Consider the following 15182-nt stretch of genomic DNA (forward strand, 5'->3'; position numbering starts at 1 on the left):
TTTTTTCTTTCATTACTCCTGGCAGTGCTTGGGGAACCATATGGGATGCCAGGGATTGAACCCAGATTGACCATGGGCAAGGCAAATGCCCTACCCACTGTACTATTGCTCCAGCCCCAACAAATACTTTTTAAAAGGAGTTGCAGAATCAAATACATCACTTAGTAGTACTGTCATTTCATTTTATAGTATTTTAAGCTATAACTGTTCTAATTTGATTTTTTAAAATAGAAGAACTTGTTCAGGAAAGGGGAAAGATCAGAATATACTTGGGTGAAAAAAACCTAACCTGTGATAAAATATACCATAGTGGGAAAATGGGACTTATGCTGGTTTTAATTTTTTTTTTAAATAGTTCATTAGGAAACTGTCTTGATTATAGGTTTCTGGGGCCCCAAGGCAAACTTTCCCATCACTCCTCGCTTCTATGGCTCAATGAACTATTAGTATTGGGCTTTCTACTGTGTCTCTCTGACTTTTCTGCTCCAGCCGTGTCTTTCTTTCTCATAGTCCGTAAGTTGAGTGAACCATCGTTTTGTCGGAGACATAGACCATTCAGTTCCACTTTACAACTGAAGTAAACATTTTATTTACCCCATTTTTCCCCTCTGAAAACACCTTGTGAAAATTATAAGGCACTATATAAAATGCCTGGAAGTCTTTTTTTCAATAAAAACTTGTATGTTGATGGTAACAGAAATTCAAAAAAACAAAAAAAAACTTGAAAAAGAAATTTCATCAGTACCAAAGATCTTGTGGGTATTTTTTATTGAAAGGCTTTTTTTTTTCCTTCAATAATGGACATTTTTACATTAAAACTTTATACAACCAAAGATCTCAAAATAATATTAAAATCACACTTCAGGTATTTCATTATTAAGCCTCTACTTAGTTTTATTGTTGGTAAAAATATTGCAAGACACTTGTAACTCTAATGTTTCTGCTTTAAAATAAGCAATTAAATTAAATGTCACAAGAAGAGACAATGAATACATACTATTATTTGCTGATAACTGGTAAATTTAATAGTGATTAACAATGCTGTATAAGAAAAATTGCACTTGAAAAATTAAAAAAGTAAACAAAAACCTCTAATTGTATACGTATGCCTATGAACAGAGGTCAATCATCTATTACCTTGCCAGGAGAAATGTATGTTTACTTGGTTTTGGGTTTGTTTTGTTTTTTTTTTTTTTAGGAAAAAAAGTTTAAGCTTGTGTATTTAACATAGCAATCATTCATTTAAACAGGTCTTGAATTTTTTGTGTTTTAACAGATTTTCCCCATATTTTGTTGACTGCACCACAGCTAAAGCAAAATAACACTTCATTGGTATTGAGTGCAAGGAAGAAGAGATTTTTTTATGAAATAATAAACAGGTACCTCTAGGAGTAATTGCTGTGACTATTCTTTTCTCAGTACACTCTTCCTAAAGACTTTAATGGAAACTTTCTGCAGTGCTGGATATTGAGCCCAGCACCTCACATCTGCAAGGCAAGTGCTGTGTCACGGAGCATTATCCCTACCCCCTCTATGGAAACTTCGACTGAGGCACTTGCTCCAACCTGGTATGGCCTCAGTGGCAGGTAAGTTGGTACAGAGTTGGTTCATTCTTTGTAAACGAACCGATTCTTGCATCTGTTATGTCATTACTACTATCAGTGTAATCGAGGGCTGATAGGAAGAAAGAAGATTTCAATTCAGAGGAATTACTATAGCACTTTAATTCCAGGATTCTGGATGGAAAGACTGCCATTGAAGTGTTATTCTCACTGAAGAAGTCCATTAATTAAGGTGAGTCAATCACTGGAACTAAAAACTGCCTACAGACTCGATTTGGAAAGGAGCATCAGGTTAGGAATCGTGCAGTGGAATATTCGTTGCCTCCCATAGCAATTTGAAAGATTCAAGTTTCATTGATACTTAACAGTCTGAAGGTCCAATATGTATGATAACAAACTCAGCTTACAAGAGTACAACTATCCATTTGACCACTCTTGTCAGATATATCATGAGGCTGAGCCATTGTTCCCCCACAAAAATGCTTCTCATAGCACGGCCATCTTTCTTTCTTGAAAGTAAATAATACACTAACATTGCATACTGAATAAGCAAAAAAGAAAACAGCTACAGACACTAATAAAACCTGCTTTTATAGGAGAGAAGGAAAGGATGTAATTACTCCTGCACTAGGTCAAGGATTTGGACTTGTATTTTGGAGTCAGAGTAAGAAACATGCTAACACCACGAAATACAAAGTGAGTACCAGCACTATGGCAATTGACTGGCATGTCTGTGTGTCACAAAAAGCAAATTCAGGAGCATCAAAGTGGATAAATGTGGATTTTATATGCCATGCCCCTTCTTTGTAGATAACAAGGCCACTTAAGACTCTGAAATGCAGGGTTTTTTTGTTTGTCTAAAGGTATGGTGTGGACACTGTAAGTTGTAAATGCTATTAAACTTTTAACTTTAAGTAGGAATTTGATTCTGGTAGAGGAAAGCTTCCTGCAGGAAGTTCTTTGTGCCGATTCTCCAAATCTCGGCTTCTGTTAACTTTTCCTAAAGATGGAGGGAATTTTCAGAGACCTATAATGTCAGCTGCCTCTCATAATGCTGCAATAAATGGCTTGATTGGGAGCTATTTTTTTTAGGGGTGTGTGTGTGTGTGTGTGTGTGTGTGTGTGTGTGTGTGTCTCACTTTTGCTTCTTTGGGTAAAATGAGTCTCCCCCTCAGAGCTTTAAAAATTAGATTATACTAAAAGCAGCTTATTCTAAGCTTCTCAACCTTTGAGGTGATTCTGAATTCTTCTAAAGAATTTCTGCAAGTGTACATCTTTGCCCCACGAGGAAAGGTGGAATGGACCCTGGCACTCTTAAGAACCAATGCATTGATGGGGAGGGATTTTGTTTTAATTTGTTTGGGATCCACATCTGGAGGTGCTTATGGCTTACTCTGGGATTGCTCTTGGTGGGAGTTGGGGAGCCATATGGGATGCTGGAGATGGAGCACAGATCACGTGCACCTTACCCACTGTGCTATCACTCTAGCCCCTAGATGGGGCTTCTTAAAGACAAAAAAAGAATTTGTAGCTTGCTTTTTTCACCATATTATATAAAAATGTTTCAAGGAATGTGGGACGGAGCAATAGCACAGCGGGTAAGGCATTTGCCTTGCACCCGGTCAACCCAGGTTTGATTCCTCCACCCCTCTCAGAGAGCCTGGTAAGCTACCAAGAGTATCTTGCCTGCATGGCAAATCCTGGCAGGCTACCCTTGACATATTCGAAATGCCAAAAACAGTAACAAGTTTCACAATGGAGACGTTACTGGATCCTGCTGGAGCAAATCGATTAGCAACGGGAGGACGGGAGGACAGTGCTACAGTACTACAGCGTTTCTAGGGATGTAAGTCAAGTGGAAGAGACATGCCTTGCATTTGTGAGGCCCTGGGTTCAAACCCCAGGACTGCCTGAACACCATCCTCCCACCCCACCCTCTGCCGCCATAAAAAAAAGGGGTGGCCCTAAAAACAATTTTCTAAAGATGTTCCTATGAAGCCAAGTGGACCAAATACTTAACATGTCCATAAAGGAGAGAAATGGCATCAAATCATTTGTGTGGTGGGAATGAGAATGAATTTGCATCTTGCATAACAATTACAAGCTGGGGAAATCTTATGAAACCTGGACACAGAGTCAAGAGGGTTCCCTGCCATGCGCTGCATTCAGGAGAAGGGCATGTGGCTTCCAGAGCTGAACTTTCCACCAGTACAGCAGGAAAACCCTGATGCTGGGTTAAGTCAATGTTGGGATACAAGAAACTGGAGCGGAGAATCTAAAACCAGTATAAAGATTGGCAAGAGTTCGTGTTCCGATGACGCAGGGGTGAGTGGGAGCGCCATGGGCGGGCACGGCGAGCTCTCCCGAGTTCTCGGCCTGGAGAATCCACGCCACGATCCCGCAGACGGAACTCTCTCTTTCAACTAGGAGGAGCTCAAGGCACCAGGACCTAGGGTTGTGCAAATACACTCTTTACAAGGAACAACACAGTTCAGTTTCTAAACATTATTTTAGAGCCTAGAAAACATGCTGCTTTTCCCTAGCTTGATTTCTTTACCTTATATAAAAAATAAATAAAAAGGGCAGGAGAGGCCTGCGACAGCCTCTGAGGAGGAAAAGAGAGTCCGTCTACTTAATAATTTGTGGGCAGTCGCTCCAGGCCTTGGCTTTCCTCTTGGCCAGAGCCAGCCAGGCGGGTTCCGTGGACACGGGGGCTGCGTCTGGGGTGGAGAGCCTCTTGGTCACTTCTTTCACCAGTGGCGCCGGGGGAGCCGAATCCGAGATCTCCACTGGGTCGTGTTTTGAAGGAAAGAGAGAAAGAAGTAAGTTGGGACAAACCACACACTTTGTCTGAAGTAGGAGATTAGGGGGAGAGGTGGGCGAGCAGATCCACTCAGGAAGGATGCACACTCCTCACCACCACACACACACACACGCACGCACGCACACACGCATGCACGCACACACACACCTCTCAGCGACAGACTTTCTAGACATCTGGTTTTCTGTCCCTTGAAGCTAGGTTTGTGCACATATATGAAACATGAAGCACGGCCAGTCACTTCCATGAGAGACGCTTCCACACAGATGCTCATTTGATCCGGCTCCGAGTTCAGAGCCAGCCCCTCCATCCCAAGCCCAGCTCGCTCCTCTTCCATTCCCATCCAACAGTTCTTTGGCTTCTTGTCACTTTTAATTTTATTTTAAGACCTTCTAGGTTCCTTCAGGTGAGAGCTGCCATGTTACCTTGGCTACATTTCCTGCCAGTGGCAAGAGCCTACTACTCATACCTCGTCACTCAGAAAATCCTGAAGGAAAAGACAAATACTCCAGAACGAAGGCTTACTTTATTGAGCTAAGACTGGTCTGAATTGCACTGACACTTTAATACTTCCAAGAAATCGGGCAGAGAGGTGTGACCTCTTTGACTCTGAGGTCAAAAATTTTTCAAGAGTTCCAAAAGCCAATAGTGTCTAGAACTCGTAGTTTCAGCTTACATCAAAGGATCATGAAGGCTGTTGGAAAATTTGACAGCAGGTCCAAGTGGGTTTTTTTGTCCAATTTTGTGTGTTTGATTTGGGAGACATACCCAGTGGTGCTCAGGGCTACTCCTAGCACTCTGCTCCCAGATTTTCAGGGGTTACTCCTGGCTCTACACTCAGGAATTACCCCTAGCGGTGCTCAGGGGACCATATAGGATGCTGGGAATCGAACCCAGGTTGGCTGTGTGAAAGGCAAACACCTTACCCCTTGTGCTATTGCTCCAGCCCCAGTAAATACAGCTTTAATAGCGAGACCTCTTCGTATTTCCAGATCTTGGCTAGCCTGTAACCAGGGCACAAAAAAGTCTGAATGTGGAATGGGATCAGAGCTGCCTCGGGGGAACAGCAAATGCCCTGTGAACCCCAGGAAAGGGACTCTGAATGTGATCTTCCAAGTGATTTGTAACTAGGAAATCACTGGAGGGGGCATGGTGCCGCCAACAGGTCAGCCTGTACCTGCGGAGTGAGTGCATCAGCAGCCTGATGTTGCCTTCAGGCTTCCTGATACCCTGAAATTGTCATTGTGCCTTTGGTCAGACCCCAACAACTTGGGAACAAGAAATTAAACAGCCAAAAGTTAGGTATGTGGGAATCACACCCACAAACTACCTCCGGCTCAGCTATACAAGCTCAATCAGAGTTGGGACGGGCTACCTCCCCCACTTCCCAGTACATATGAAAGAACTGGCAGTCACCCCCACAAACCAACTCCAGTGCCACCCTGTAAGCTCTACTATTAACCTTGCCTCAGAGACCCCTAAATAAATCTCAAAGGAGATCAAAAGCTGCAGTTAAGCTCAGACCCATACATGGCTGAACAGTCCAGAGTAAATTGGAGGAGGCAGGTAGGCCTGTGCTCACTCAAGCAGAATCCCTGGCAGCCACTTGCTTCCACAATCCAAAATTGCCGCCATACCCCAAGCCTGACTGCACCATCTCAGGATGAACCTCACCAAGATATAATCTGCTGAAAATTTTGTAATGTAGTTCTTAACACACCAACAGTCCTGGCCCAGAGACACAGCAGCAAGTCCCAGAAGACACCAGTACCGGAGATCTCCCCGGGCCCAATACCGAGCCAATATCACCAGGATGTCCCAGATGGAGTAGGTGCAGTCTCCCCACCTACTGCAGATGGAATCCTGGTGACCAAGAGCTTCCACAAGCAAGGCCCAGGTATGCCGTTTCCAGGACTACATCTCCAGGCTGCATGGCAGCAGAGGACCTGGGCAGTCCCTCCCCGGGTCCTGCCCAAAAGACTGGCTATTATGCCCACAATTAGCCTCCTGGCACCATCTTAGCACACCAACAGCCCTGGCCCAGAGGCTCCCAGTTGAATCCCAAAATGGATTAGTGCCATACAGAGATGTCTCTGGAACCCAGCCATTTACAATCTAGAAATTTACATTTACAATCGTGCCTGCGTGAGCTCTCGTGATATTCTAAATGAGCTATGGAAAATATATTATCTAGTGTCTGCCTCTGGCAGGTAGGCTTGAGTGGTGGTGGGAAAATTCGAGCAAAATTAATGCCCCAAATTAGAGAGAGAGTATTGGGGAAATTGTCTGCCACAGAGGCAGGGTGAGGACTGCAATGTGTATGTGTGTGAGGGAGGGGTGATACTTGGGACAACGGTGGTAGAAAATGTGCCCTGGTGGAGGGATGGGTGTTTCATCATCGCATGGCTGAATCTCAAACATGAAAGCTTTGTAACTATCTCACAGTGATACAATAAAAAAGTAATGTGGAGTTCATGCCCAATTCAATCTGCTTAATCAATGGCTGAACAAATAGCAGTACTCCTACATTATGTAAAAAAAAAAAAGAAAGAAATTACTGGAAACATTGGATCATACCTTTGAACAGAATAAAAAAAATTTTTTTAATGTGGCTGTGTGAACTTAGTCCTATACCAAGTTCCTCCCCAGCTAGTGAGTTTCTTTTCCATTTTTTCCATTCCCTTTTACTTTCTAATAAACCTATTAAAAAACAAACACAAAAGGCATACATATGGCTGTGTCTCCTCAGTGTTAGACACATTTAAGAGCCATCTGTAGAAGGGTCAGAGAAATAGTACAGTAGATAAGGCATTGCCTTGAGTGCGGCTGCTCAGGTTCAATCCCCGGCACCCCATATGGTGCCTCGAGCCTGCCAGGAGTGATCCCTGAGTGCAGAGCAATGTAAGCCCTGAGTATGGCCAGCTGTGACCCAAAAACCAACCAAATAACACAACAAAGCTGTAGATCTTAATGATCAGCAAGGATCCAGGGTGGAAACTGGTGGCTTTCTGGTGTCATAGGTGCTGAGACTGTGGCGCTGTGGGGAATTCTGTGAGGCAGGACAGCAGCTTCCAACCCAGAGCTCCGGGCATGTGGTTTCAAATACTGCTGGATTCCACACACTTGTCTCATTTTGATGGAATTTTCTTTTTGGGCTGTGCTCAGGGCTTGCTCCTGACTCTGCACTCAGGGATCACTCCTGGTGGGGCTAAGGGGACCATATGGGATGCAGGGACCAAATCTGTGTGGGCTGCATGCAAGGCAAGTGCTTTAACCCCTTATACTATCTCTCCAGGCCCCACATTTTGTCCTTATTGTTTTCTCCTTGCTGGTGATTCCTAATTGTGGTGGGGTTCAGGATTGCTTAAATGAATGGCACTAGGATCTCACACTTGCCGGGGATATTTATTCCCTCCTACCTTCCCTCCCTCCCTCTCTCTCTTCCTCCCTCCCTCCCGCCTGCCTGCCTGCCTTCCTTTCTTTCTTTCTTTCTTTCTTTCTTTCTTTCTTTCTTTCTTTCTTTCGCTTTTTGGGTCACACCTGGTGATGCACAGGGGTTACTCCTGGCTCTGTACTCAAGAGTCACTCCTGGCGGTGCTCAGGGGACCATATGGGATGCTGGGAATCGAACCCAGGTCGGCCGCATGAAGGCAAATGCCCTATCCACTGTGCTATCTCTCCAGCCCTCCTTCTTTCTTTCTTGAGTTTACTCCTGACTCTGGGCTTAGGAATCACTCCTGATGGGACTCGGGGGTCTTGTGATGGTGGGAATTCAGCAGTGGCCAGTCAAGCTCCTTCCTTCCTGTCCTGTCCCTCTGGCCTAACCTTTTGCTTTCTAAGCCTCTAAGCCATCTTCTGGATCCTGCTAATTGTGGGTCACAAAGTCTCCTTGTGAGAGACTCTCCTCAGTGCATAGGTCAGTCATTGGGGCAAGCACCGTAAGGCCCTGAGTCACCTTCTGTGTCAAAGGAAGTGGCCCCTGAGTCCACTCTCTGCTCAGGCTGGATGCTAGACCCTTTGGTGCACCCCAAGTCACCTCCTTTGCTCTGGGCCTGTTAAAACACCGATTCACCTAAATGTTGGTCCAACTTGACCCTTTCTCCCCACATCCTGTTTAGGTCTCTTTGATGTCACCTGCCTATAGCAAGTTAGGAAACCTTAGTTTGGTTAGGCGCATGATCGGGGGTTGTTAAATGCTCCACACTTGGCAGATCAGTTACCAGCACCTTAAAGCCAGCAGGAGTGGGAGCATTGCACACCATGAGAAATGCAAGAGCTGGAAGTCAGATAGCGCCACTCCCTGAGGGTCGGAATATCAAACAGGGACCACCACCTCCCGGGGGCAGAGGGCACCTCCTGGTGGTCTGGCAGAGGACGGGGAGCACCCGCCTAGGGATGGGCATGTGCCAAGCCTCTACCTGTCACGGACGTGGGGAGAGTGTTGGCCTTCTTCAGGTGCTCTCTGCGCTCCAGCCTGGACGCTGCGGTGTCGGGCTTCAGCTCCTCGGGCTTCTGTGGCTTCTGCGCTTCAGGCTGAGTGACGGGTTTGTGCAGGGACCCGCCTCTGCTGATGCTCGCCTGCGTGGACAGACAGAAAGATGCGATCTCAGAACCTCGGAGCCCCGGCTCTGTGCTCCCTCTGGGCTGCTGGGCCAGCACCGCCCCTTCCCTAGTGTAGTCAGTTGCAGGCTGAAAGCTTCCACCCCAGGGACTCACTGCAAACGCTGGAAGGGGGAAAAAGATGCCTGGTCTCCCCAACCCCCTGCTCACATAAAAGCCCTTTCCCACTTCTCACAGAACTCCTGTCAAATTAGATCAACCTAAGTAAAAACACCTGGAAACCAAAGCAAATCTTCAAGTGAAAAAGCCCTTTGTTTCTTGGTGGTCAGTTTACTGATCGACCTTGGTTTGGTTTTTTTTTTTTCTTTTTTGACTTTTTGGGTCACACCCAGCGATGCTCAGAAACTACTCCTGGCGGTGCTCAGGGGACCATCTGCAAAGCTGGGGATTGAACCCGGGTAGATTCATGCCCTACTCACTCACTGTACTATTGCTTCAGGCCTGAACTTGATGTTTTTAAAAATTCATTTATTTTTGGTTCTGGGGCTACACCTGGTGCTTTGGAGCTACAAAGTTCCCAGTTCTGTGTTTGGGAAGTCGTTCCTGGCTGCGGATACATATCCCAGGTCAAACCAGGTCTTCTAGACACTAGCCCCTTGAGCTATTTCTCTGACGTGTGTGTGTGAGTGTGTGTGTGTGTAAATCCGTGTGACAAACTAAAGGTTCTCAAACCTATTTCTCTGACCTGTGGGGTGTGTGTGTGTGTGTGTGTGTGTGTGTGTGTGTGTGCGCGCGCGCGCGCGCGCACGTGTTTAAATCCTTGTGACAAACTAAAGGTTGTCAAAACTTTCTTCCTATCAAAATCACCTGGATAGCTTTTAAAAAATTCCTCATTTCCTGATAGCATAGTGGAAGGCAGACCATAACCAGGACGTGAATCAGAATCGCCTCCGAGGGTGGGTCCCAGCTGCCGGGATTCTGAACCTGCTCGGTCGGGTTGAGACTTGCGAGGCGTCCCAGCTGCAGAGAGGCACCGCTACCGCTGCGGGCCCGGCTACTCACATTGTCTTTGGAGAGCTTTTCCGCCTGCCTGGCCTCCCGGGCCTGCCTCCTCTCCTCGCGGGTGGCCTGCTGCTCCCGGAAGCCCTTCTGCTTCTGCAGCGCGAGTGTGATCCACAGCGGCTGTGCCGGCTCCCCCTTCTCCGCCAGTCGCGAGCCATCTAGGGAGTGTCTGCTCTGGAGCACAGGCTTTTCTGTGGGAACACGGGGACAGGTCATGAAAGGACGCATGGTCTCTGCCTGTGGCACACAGCTCCTAACCCCCCAGGCATTTCTAAATGAGCCGGGTATCACAGTGGCCTTGGCTAAGCTGGTGAGGTGTCAGGGGAAAGGAGCCAAGCCAAGAGTGGGGGGCAGGTGGTCGGTGCTTAGTCGACACCCCCCGGAAGGGAGAGGACTGAAGGCTGAGGTCAGTCGCCAGAGCAGGCCCCGGTTCTATCCCAAAACCACATGGTACCCTCATCACTAACACATGTGGCCTTCAAGCACTACCCGATGTGGTCCAAAAACAAACAGAAAGTTACCACTAGCCCCATAGTTAATCACCCATGGCTCTAAAGTTATAAGGGGAGCTGGAGCAATAGCACAGCGGGTAGGGCATTTGCCTTGCATGTGGCTGACCCGGGTTCGATCCTCAGCATTCCACACGGTCCCCTGAGCACCGCCAGGAGTAACTCCTGAGTGCAAAGCCAGGAAAAACCCCTGAGTATCGCCGGGTGTGAACCAAAAAGCCAAATAATAAAGTCATAAGCATTGGGGTCGGAGAGAGAGCCCAGGAAGGAACTGGCACCACGTATGGTTCCCTAAGAACCACCAGGGGTCCCTCGGGGAGCACCATCAGGTATGACACCACAAACCAAAGGTCAACAATTGGAAGGTTTTGCCGATACACAAAGTACCTTACCAGTTAGGGCTCTCAGTACCAACTGGGCTTTATATTGAGGAGAAAGATGAAAATAATTTCAAATTAGGATTTAAACCCCATAAAAGGGATATTCTGCTTAGTTTTCTGTACCCTTCATCCTGACGACCATCCTGTTATTCGTCGATTGCCTCGAGCAGGCCCCAGTAACGTCTCCTTCATCCAAGCCCTGAGATTATATTCAAGGCTCTTTAGGAGAATGAGACCCATCACTGTTACTGGTATTTGGAATACTGGGTACGCCACGGGGAGTTTGCCAGACTCTGCCGTGGTACCCTTCATAACGCTGCACAAAAGATAACTCACATGTTAATATGCCTTATTTATTACAATTTCCCTAACTGTCGAAGATTCAAATGTGATCTAATGTAAAGTTTTAGAAGTATCTAAAAAATAATATGAAAGGAATTTTAGACTAATCTTTAACTGGAGAATCAAAAAAGCATTCACCACGATATCGAGCACTGGGGTCCGCTGATGCCCAGACACACGATGCAGCTAGCTGAAGGGGTTTCAGTTGTCCCTCAAGGGCTCTGTAACTCTGGTTTATAAAATGTCTCAGAACCAAATTTCCAGTATCTTTATGATTTCTGTTTATAGCTCTGATGTAAAACGGAGTCCTAGACTAAACCTTTCATCTGAACTTTTCTTGGAAAGACCATTAATTCAAGTACCCAGTTTCCTTAAGGACCACTGTGGTGTTTATCACAAGGCTCAAAATGCCTCTGGGGCCAGAAGGCTGATAGTTCACAGGGCAGGGCCCCTAACTCTGCATGTACAAGTCAGGAGTTCAGCCGCTGGCACCACACCATCTTCTGAACCTGGTGTGACCTAAAAGCAGCAACAAAAACCTTTAAAGTGCAGTTGCTAACATTTAAAAAGGATGAAAACAGAAAAGATAAGTCTCTGGACAGGAAGACAGTACAGTGGGTTCAATCCCAGCACCCCATATGGTCCTCTGAGCACTTCCAGGTGTGACCCCTGAGCACAGAACCAGAAGCCCTAGCACAGTTAGGTGTGGCCCGAAATTAAATAATTGTTCCTAACACAGTGTATGCACAAGGTCCAACAGGTCAAATTTGTAGTTTGGGATCAATACACAAGACAGCAGGGCATTAATATGGGACTCAGCCAAGGATGCTCAAAAGGCCTTGGAACTGAATGACCCAGGACAGTTGTGCCCGCATTCTGATGGAAGCTCTAGATCACCTACTTGGAACTGGCCCGTAAGCTAATTCAAGATTGTAGACAACTTAGAGTTGAAGCAAAATGCAATGGAGAGAATTTTCTTTGGAAAGGAGAGTTGGAGGGTGATGTGTCCATGCCTTCTCTCCTGACAGGGTCCCAAGCCACATGAGAGTCTTGAGGAGACATCTGAGAGCACCCAGCTGTGTCCCCTGGGCCTGCAAGAAGGGGAACCTGTGTGGATGAGACACCGGCTCTGGGCTGTGACCACATGGGGTTCCAGTGTGGTCCTGTGGGGGATGGGACAGGCTGTAGTGGGAAGAGGGCCCGGGGGGGGGGGGAGAGGGGGGAGGAGGAGGAGGAGGAGGAGGAGGAGGAGGAGGAGGAGGAGGAAGAGGAGGAAGAGGAGGAAGAGGAGGAGGAGGAGGAGGAGGAGGAGAAGGAGAAAATGCCCAAGTGGCAGATGAGGGTCTGAGAAACACTCAGGAATGTCAGCGCTGGACAGCAAGTGCCAGAGTCTCCCTCTCCCCTCCTTTCCCTGCGACTCTGCCTCAGCCCCTCAGCCCCAAGAAAGCCACCCCACCAGAGCCTGAAACCCGCCCAACAGGAAGGGAGTTGCTTCAGCTTGAAGCAGGCACGCGGGCAGGCAGGAAAGAGAACCCCGTGGGCAATGAGTTTTTGGGTGTAATAAAACCAACTAGTCCTAAGGCTGCCAGGACCCACCTTTGGACACAGGAACTAAGGCCTGATAAGACTACTACGTACGGGGTGCCAGCACAAACCCAGCACAAACTCTGAGAGAAGCTCCAGCAGGAACAAAGGCCAGGAAAGGAATTTCAAAGAAGACCATCAACTATTCCCATCTACCTGCTTGGCAACCCCCCTAGCAACGGACTTACCCAGAGAGAAAGCCACTCGCAGGCCAGGCTGGGAGAAACCCTATACTTGGGGCAAAGGAGGTGCCCACACCTGTGGCCAGAGCACAAGTGTTCCTGCCAAGTGCACCTGGTGCTCGAGCACATGTGTCTCTCCCATGTCCCCCCTGGAGATCTCGGATGTGTAGTTTCATAACTTCATGCTTTTTTAATGCTGGGATGTGTTGTGGGGCTCTCTGTCTCTCTCCACTTTCTTCCTCAGAACTTCCAGAGATAGTAAAACCGATAGGGCAGCTGACCTGGGTTCAATTCTTGACATCCAATATGATCCCCTAAGCACTGCCAGGAGTGACTCCTGATTGCTGTGACAGGAGTGACCTCTAAGCATGACCGGATGTGTCCCCCTACCCCCCCCCAAAAAAAAAATCAAACTTCCAAATAAAACCTGTTTTTACTTCATTGCTGGTCTCCTCCTGAAATTCTTTTCTGTGAGGTAAAGGTGAGGACCTAAAAGGCTTGCCTAAAGTCTAGAAATAACTTCTAGAACTAAACTTTCCTGCAAAGACCAAGGCCCACCGCAGACGTTATCTGTCCTAGATTTCCCCAGCCCTCCCAGGGTGACAGTGACAGACAGAGAAAGTGGTAGATTTCTCTCGAGACTGCCACCCCTCCTCCCCGCTTCACACAAGTCACCCGGGGACTTCCACTGGCATCAAGCTTGAAACAGGGAGCACGCAGGGTTAAGGCACTTGTTTTGCACATTGCCAACCCCAGTTCTATGCCTGGCAGTACTTATATTCCCCCCAGCATCACTGGGTATGGCCCAAACCATGTCCCCTCCTCCCCCAAAATAAAGACATACACTAGCAACAAATAGAGCAGCTCCCCCTGAAAGAAATCAAAACCATGGGGCTGGGGCTCTTGCCTAGCATCCTGCTAACCCCACTGTGATCCTTGGCACCCCACAAGGCCTCTTAAGCACCCTCAGGAGTCACTCTTGAACACAGCCAGAAATAGCCCACCCCCCAGCATTACTTTGGTGTGGCCCCCAAACCAACTAAATGTATACTAAAAAAGAAAACCAGAAATCAACAGTGACTCCTGCGCATGGGAGGGATAAAGAGAAAACCTACGAAGTTAAGTTGAGACACAGTCTCCCGACAAAACCCCATCCTCATGGAAGGATGCACAGCCCCTAGCTGCTTCCTGCGGAGCAAAGGGCAGGAGTCACCTTCTAAAACCCTTGAGCACCCACAAGACCCACAGCACTCCCAGGGGAGGTGATGTAGGCAGGCAGGCAGATAGGGAAGGCCCCTCCCCGGGCGATGGCAGTGAATTTCCTGGGAAGTAATAGCTCTGAAGTTGCAAAGGCCAACCTTGCAGAAAAACAGGAACTAAGGCCTGATAAGACCCTCACCTATCTACAGCAACAGACCCAGAGTAGCTCAGGCAGGAACAAAAGGCCAGGAAAGGAATCTCAAAGAAGACCATCACCACTCCCAACCTCCCTGGTAACCTCTTTAACAACAGACTTTGACCTAGGTAGAAGCCCCACTTGGGGGAAGATTGGAGAAACCCTAGAAAGGCACCTAGAACAAAGGAAGCACGTGCATGAAGTGCCCGAACACATGTGTCGTCCACATCTCTCGTCTTGAGATATGTACTTTCATGTCTGATGCTGGGATGTGTGTAGGGGCTCTCTCTGCCCTTGGAGAAGCCCGGGTTCTCTCTTAAGCACGGTACTCTCCACTCTCTCCCACTTTCTCTTCATCCTTCCCTTCAAAATCTCCAAATAAAATCTGTTTTAATTCACTGCCTGTCTATTCCTGAAATTCTTTTCTGCGAGGCAGGACAAGAACCCAGTAACCCTGGATCCCAGGTGGCAGAGGCAGGTGGGGAGAAAGTTTGACCGTCTTTCTCCTCTCCACTTCACATAAGCCAAACGGTGGGGGCACCCCTAACATCAGAGGGACTAGGTGGTTCTTCCTGGGATTTAGGGGAGACAGTGACAATCCCCTCCAAAACCTAGCACAGATGCAGGAAAAAATAAAACAAAAACCTGAAGGCTGGGACGGAGGCTCCAAGGACAACTCGGGAGTGAACCCCGAGGCAATGCTGGGAGTATCCCCTGAGCACCCCCAGTTGTGGTCCAAAAACAATGCTGGGAGTAGCCTCCACCCCAGAAAAAAGTTAAAGGG

The 15182-nt window shown here is 47.5% G+C and overlaps 1 protein-coding gene across 1 annotated transcript in view; it reads right to left on the minus strand.

The window, feature by feature from the left end:
* Positions 1 to 3508: 3508 nt before the first annotated feature.
* The window catches only part of CRACD (capping protein inhibiting regulator of actin dynamics), a 229967-nt gene continuing 218293 nt past the window's right edge, over positions 3509 to 15182 (minus strand). The window contains 3 exon segments of the mRNA XM_056111190.1: positions 3509 to 4351; positions 8802 to 8961; positions 9976 to 10196. Of these exon segments, the coding sequence (XP_055967165.1) occupies positions 4191 to 4351; positions 8802 to 8961; positions 9976 to 10196 (542 nt within the window). The 3' untranslated portion in view covers positions 3509 to 4190.

Source organism: Sorex fumeus, unplaced genomic scaffold, assembly GCF_029834395.1.
Source record: "Sorex fumeus unplaced genomic scaffold, SorFum_2.1 ptg000013l, whole genome shotgun sequence".
Classification (NCBI taxonomy): domain Eukaryota; kingdom Metazoa; phylum Chordata; class Mammalia; order Eulipotyphla; family Soricidae; genus Sorex; species Sorex fumeus.